Source organism: Suricata suricatta, chromosome 17 (assembly GCF_006229205.1).
Source record: "Suricata suricatta isolate VVHF042 chromosome 17, meerkat_22Aug2017_6uvM2_HiC, whole genome shotgun sequence".
NCBI lineage: Eukaryota > Metazoa > Chordata > Mammalia > Carnivora > Herpestidae > Suricata > Suricata suricatta.
Genome location: NC_043716.1, coordinates 10,482,697 through 10,489,101, shown reverse-complemented (window position 1 = coordinate 10,489,101; position 6,405 = coordinate 10,482,697). Strand labels below are relative to the sequence as shown.

Here is a 6,405-nt window from a genome sequence, read left to right as displayed (position 1 = left end):
GGCACCCGCCGCCCTGGGCCGCCCCGGCTCACGTGCCCCTCACGCCCCCCACCAGCTGGTGGGCCTTCCTGGATCCACCTTCCGTGGGCCCAGAGGTGCCCCCAGACCTGCTGGCCTTCCCTGGGCCCCGGCCCTCCTTCAGAGGCTCCCGCCGGCGACGGGCGGCCTTGGGCCTCCCTTGGCCCCCGCTGCCCTCGCCCCAGCCCTCGCTGAGGAGCCTACCCGGCATGGGCTACCGCTCGCCCATGGCTGCCCCGGCCCCTCAGCCATCCCTCCGCGCTCGGCCCTTCCAGTCTCCCTTCTCGCCCCCACCCCGCCGGCCCCGCTCGCTTCAGGAGCCCGTGTCCCCTCGCCGCCTCTCTGGGCACCTGGGCCCACCCCGCTCGCCGGTGCTGGGCGCCCCAAGGCCGCCCTCTCCACCCCCTCTGTTGGGCCACAGCTCGCGGTGTCGCTCCCTCCATCTGCCGTCGCGCCTGCCGAAGACGTGGCGCCGTCTCAGTGAGCCGCCCACCAGGGCCGTGAAGCCTCGTGTGCGCCAGCCCTTTCAGCGGCCTCCCAGCGCGGGGTCCTGGCCGGTGGCCGCTGCTGCCCCTGAGCGCCGGGAGAGCCAGCATGAGCCTGAGGACTCAGAGACACCCTGGACGGTGCCCCCACTGGCCCCCAGCTGGGACGTGGACATGCCTCCTGCCCAGCGCCCACCCTCGCCCTGGCCGGGAGGTGCAGGCAGCTGCCGTGGCTTTTCCAGACCACCCCCTGTGCCTGAAAACCCCTTCCTCCAGCATGTGGGCCCTGTGCGAGCCCCTGCTTCCCAGTCTGAGGACCCAGCCTCGGACCTCACCAGTGTCTTCCTGGGTAGACACCACGACCCAGGGCCTGGACAATTGGTCAAATCAGCCAGCCCAATTCCTGAGAAGCCAGAAGAAGAGAGTGCGCTGGGGGACCCTGAGTCACCAGCAGAGCCTGAGCCTTCCACCCCGACACCACCCAAGGATTCCCCACCAGAGCGGAAGGCGCTAAGGCTCAGCCTCTCCTACCCCCTGGCCACATGTGATAGGATGAGAGCCACGTGGCCACCATGGCGCCGCTGGGGCACAGTGCCCAGTGCCCCGGCCCCCTTGGCACCTACTGGGGCCCCAGGACCCCTGCCCAAAGTGGGTGAGCGGTGCCAGGCAGGCCCTGGGCGCTTTGCAGTGGTCTTGCCACAGGTGCAAAAACTCAGCGCTTTCCAGAGAGTTGGTCCTGCCCCCCTGCAGCCCTCTGTCCAAGTAAGCCAGGACCCGGAGTCTGGCCCCAAGCCAGGAGCTTGGAATTTGCTCTGGTCCTGTTTCTGGCTGCCGGCAGAAGCCCATCGACCCTGGCCACGACTGCTCACCTGCCCCCAGTCTTACCGTCTGGGCCCTGGAGCCAACTGCCTGCCCGATGGGGGCCCCTGGGAAGAAGTTGGCCCCAAAAGCTGGTGGAACAAGGTATGAGGGCAGAGGGCAGAGGGAGGGCTTGGGGGTTCTGTCCTGGGAAACAGAGCTGGAGACAGCCTCAGGATCTTGGTAAGCGGCTGCCTGCTTGGGCCTCAGTCTTCCCATCTGTAACCTGCGAATACCCTCGGGCTCTCAGAGCCTCTGGACGATTGAACAAGAGAATGCCTTGCACAGACACGTACAGAGATGCCCAAAGCTCTTCCCAGTCACTTTAGAGAAGCGATCTTGTCCCAGCCTGCGCTCTGAGCAGCCCTGTCCTATCCAGGGTAGTGCGTCTGTCCCCAGCAGCCCCCCAGAGTTTGGCTGAGCACAAAACTTTCGGACTTGCCTGCACACCCTGTCCCACGCCCACATCCACGTCCATACTGCTCCTCCTGTCTCTTACCGACCCTCCCCTGGGCTGGAGTCTTTTTTCTCTTCTGCTTTCCTGCTTCAGGGCAGTTCTCTGGGCTGCGGGATTCTGAACTGCCCAAGGGTGAGGGGCTTAGGAACCCAATTTCTAATGTCCTCATTGCATGGTGAGGAAAATGAGGCCCAGGTCACACGGGGGACCAGGTGCTAAGCCAGGAGTCTGTCTGGGCCCTCTGTAGGGTGCAGGGCAGGCGGCTTAACTGAAGGGTGCCAAGCTCGTGCCTGGCTACCACGCTCATGGCGGAACGCGAGCCTGATGCTGGGTGGCTCTCTGTGGAGGGGGGTGGTCACCGGAGACTCCCCCGGGACGCCTGGGGTGGGCGGGGCACGCAGGGGGTGGCGGGTGTTCCTCAGCCTCTGCAGACGGTGCCCCGTGGAGTGGGCAGGTAGCCGGCCGGGCAATGGCGACTGGGGCGGCCTGGCTGCTGGGGGGGCCCTGGCCCCGGCGGCGGGTGCCCCGTGCTGTGTGGGCTGCAGCATTGTGGGAGCGGGGCGCGGGGCGCCCGGGGGTGAGGGGCAAGGATGCCTGGGCCCTCCTCACCCTGGAATACGTGAGTGGCTGAATTATTCAGGGGTTGTGGCCACCGGCACACATGGCCAGACGGGTGGGCGGGAGGCCAGGGCCTCAAGGGTGATACGTACAGTGCCCTACTTAGCAGCCTGGTGACAGGCATGCAGCATGTCATCCGTCCTGGTGTCCCCTTTTTTTGCCTGCTTAGAGAAAGGTGCGGACGGGAGCCTAGAAGCCGGAGAGGCAGGAAGCACACGTGTGCCTGCGGACGTGCAGGTCACACGTGGGCCTTTGTGCCCAGGACGTGTTCTTAGGCGTACCGTGGCCAAACCAGGGCAGTGTGGGTACTGGGGCCTGAGCAAATGTGGCGTCCTTGGTGTCACGAATGTGCACATAAATGGGCAGGGTGGAGATCCCGAAGGCCACAGGCGGCCTCAGGACTTTTGTCTTGAGACCCCCCGGTGTGGTTGAGAGCCCCAGCTCTCTGTGCACACGAGAGTGTGTCAAATGACATTGGGAGTATGTACTACACGTGTGTGTGCCTTCAGCCAGGCATCCCAGGCCTGCGCATGCGCCCTCAGGCATCCTGCAAGACCATGGGTGTGCGTGGGAGTTGCATAAGCTGTTGCGTATGGTGCTGGGTGTAGGGGTCTCCGTGTGCCCCCCACTGGATGCAGGGGTGCTAAACTGAGCAGGGCAGTTCAGTGTCGGCCCTCCCAGAGGCCCTACACACCAGGACCTGGATGTTCATCAGGTTGTTATAGGAGTAAGGATTTGGGGTACACCCTGGGAAGGAGTGTCAACGCTGGGAGAGCCTGAGGTTGGGAGGACTTCTAGGCAATCCTGCTCACCCCCTGTGTCAGGACACTTGGGAGCCCATGGGAGCACCTGCCACAGGGAACACAGGGGCAGGGCAGGCACACGCCCCCTGAGTAAGGGTTGCACGCAGGCTCCGCAAGCTGCAGTAGTATTCCACGGCAGGGAGGCCTCAAGACCCAGCCTGGCCTTGGCCTTGGGGTTCTCTCCTCCACAACAGGAGCAAGTCCCAGGCATGTCCCAGATAGGGGGCCACTGGTGGGCACCCTCCAATCAGGCCAACCACAGACTCTCTCTCCCAGATGCACTCCATCCGCAACCTGCCGACCACACGGTTCCGTGACCAGTGCCGGGAGGATGGAGTGGAGGACATGACGCAGCTGGAGTGAGTGGGGTGGGGTCAGGGGTCAGTAGGGCCTGCACGCTTCTGGCCCGAGCACCTCCTCCTACTGGGGGTTTCCTCATCTGCAAAGCGGGGGTCGTGAAGTGTCACAGAGCCGGTGTGTTCGTGTCTAAGCTCTGTGAGTCAGACAGGCCTGAGTTCAAACCCCACCCTCACCACCTACTGGCTGGGAGACCTTGAACACATCACTTTGCTGCTCTGTGCCTCAGTTTCTTATCTGTAAGATAGGAGTGGGTGGCTGCTTTCGTGAGGGTGCTGGCATATTGGAGGTGCCCAAAACGTGAGGACTCTGCTGGACAAGATCATTATCTAGCCATGATGACTTAGCCCTCACATTTGCATCCCCAGAGCCTCCCCCAGCCCCATGAGGTAGTGTATCCAGTAGACGGATGAAGAAACTGAGGAGCAGGGAAGTTAACTTGCTCAAGGCCTCACGATTGGTTAGTGACTTGAACTCAGGGCTTTGTGACTAAGGCCCTGCACGGAGGGGGAAGGTGGGCCCTGATGTCCCCTCTTCATGCCCTTCCAGAGACCTCCAGGAGACCACTGTGCTGTCCAACCTCAAGACCAGATTTGAACGGAACCTCATCTATGTAAGTCCTGGAGCTGGGTCTGCCCTGGGCTCAGATCAGAGAGGTAGCTGTCTCTTGGAGCCACAGCAGGACGCACAGGTTTCTCCTGCTGAGCCCCAGGTTTGTGGCTTCTGGTTTGAACTCTGGGATTTCTAGCATTTGAGAATAACATGCTAGAGCCTGGGGTTCTCAAATCCAAAGCCCTGAAACATAGAGTCTTAGATGGGTAGATGCCAGGGACAGAGACCTGCAGACAGGAAACCCAGAAATCAGTGACTGTTCCCTGGGGACCTGATGGATGAAGCTAGAATGGATTCAGAGTCCTAGGATCCATAGACCTGGGTCCCATGAAGTGGGTGGCCAGAGAGGTGGCAGGGAACCTCTAGCCCCTGAACAGTGGAGCAGAGGCCAGAACCACAGTGCAGGAGGGAAGGCCGCCCGCAAGGGCCTGCCCACCTCAGAATACCCTGGGCTTCCTACTCCCTCCCAACTCCAGGCAGTGGAGGTTTGACCTCACTGCAAGGCAGAAGCTTCTGGAGCCTGGCCCTGACTATGAATAAATGAAGCTGACACAGCCACCTTTGCACATTCGTGGCTGTGGGGTTTTGCTCACTTAGCCTTCTCCCAGCCTCAGCCTGGTACAGGGCCTGAAATTCTACTGCCAGAGTACATGACCATCAAGCTATGGGAGGGCCCAAGGTGTGAGCACGGAGGCCAGGCAGCCACACACCTGGCCTCGTGGGAACAGGGCTCTAGGCTCCTGGAGCATGGGAGAAGGGACACAAGGAGGCATAGAGACTGAGACCACCGTGTGCCCAGCAGACCTACATTGGCAGCATCCTGGTGTCGGTGAACCCGTACCGAATGTTTGGAATCTATGGGCAGGAGCAGGTGCAGCAGTACAGCGGGCGGGCCCTAGGAGAAAATCCCCCGTGAGTGTCTCTGGGGATGGGGGGCTGTCTTGGGGTCTCCTGGGAGGTGGGTAGCCCACTTGCTCGGCCCAGTGGTCTATCCCCAGGTTTCTATGGCTCTGACCAGAGTGGGGGCAGGGAACATTTCCCCAGGGTGAAGGGTGGAGCAGAACTGGCTGCTGGGGGGGACAGCTGTTGTTCTATGTGCGAGGTTTGAGAGGCAGGGTCCTGTCCCAGTGATACCTATGGCTTGTCTCTCCAGGCACCTCTTTGCAATTGCAAATCTTGCCTTCGCCAAAATGCTTGATGCCAAACAGAACCAGTGCATAATTATCAGGTGAGCAGCGTGTCAGGCTGGGGACCTCTGTGTGCAGGGAGGGGGTGGAAGGGGCAGGGCGGGCGTATGGGAGGAGTCTCAGATGATGGGTCTGCATCAGGCCAGACCTGCCGTGGGACCTGGGAGAAATCACTTGACATCTCTGGGTCAGCCAGCCCACATTCTCTTGGGTCACGGGAGGTCGAAGAAGGGTAGGGGTAGGGGGAGCCCAGAATAGGCAGTGAAGTGGTCGGCTCTCACTCTGCTCCCTTGCCCGGTCAGTGGAGAGAGTGGCTCTGGAAAAACCGAGGCCACAAAGTTGATTCTACGCTACCTGGCCGCCATGAACCAGAAACGAGGCATCATGCAGCAGGTGAGTCTGTCGTAGCACGGTCTGTCTGACTCCCCGGGACTCCCGAGCTCAGAGCTCCCCGAGAGACAAGGCTCCTTGGCCCCACTTGGAGGATGAGGAGGCTGAGGCCACGGTTGCACTGGGAGGACTCCTAGGACTCGGGCTCTTCCAGCCACACCCCCACCCGCCCTGGCCGTGCTGTGTTCCAGAGCAGCTCTGGTCCCAGCCGTGCTGGGCCTGGCCAGAGTGGAAACCCCGTGGGCACGGGGAGTCACTCCATTCCTCCTGCCTGGCTTCGCCTTCCTGGTGGTGTAAGAACAGGCCTAGTCAGGGGGGTAGGGTATGGTAGACGCTGGGGCACTGAGGACACCGGACCAAAGTACAGGATTGGAGCGTTGTGGAGAGCGCCAGGTGCTCCAAGCCTGAGAACGCTAGACCCTCAATAACGCTTTCCAGAGGACGTACCATGCACCAGGCCCGGGCTGGGCGATGGGGAGGCAGGCAGCAGCAATGCGGACAAGTGTTCCCACTGCCATGGGAATCTCTTTATAGTAGAAATGGAAGAAAAAAAAATACACAAGTAAATTTGTTTCTGTAAAAGGGTGGGAATTGGCGGAGAGAAAAAAAAGCAGGGAGGA

At 61.5% G+C, this 6,405-nt stretch overlaps 1 protein-coding gene across 1 annotated transcript in view; it reads left to right on the top strand.

Annotated features, from left to right (window-relative positions):
* MYO15A (myosin XVA) overlaps positions 1-6,405 on the top strand; it is a 47,453-nt gene that overhangs the window by 2,037 nt on the left and 39,011 nt on the right. The window contains 6 exon segments of the mRNA XM_029928839.1: positions 1-1,466; positions 3,516-3,598; positions 4,146-4,209; positions 5,011-5,120; positions 5,362-5,436; positions 5,698-5,788. The exon segment at positions 1-1,466 is cut by the window's left edge and continues 99 nt beyond it. Coding sequence (XP_029784699.1) covers positions 1-1,466; positions 3,516-3,598; positions 4,146-4,209; positions 5,011-5,120; positions 5,362-5,436; positions 5,698-5,788 — 1,889 coding nt within the window.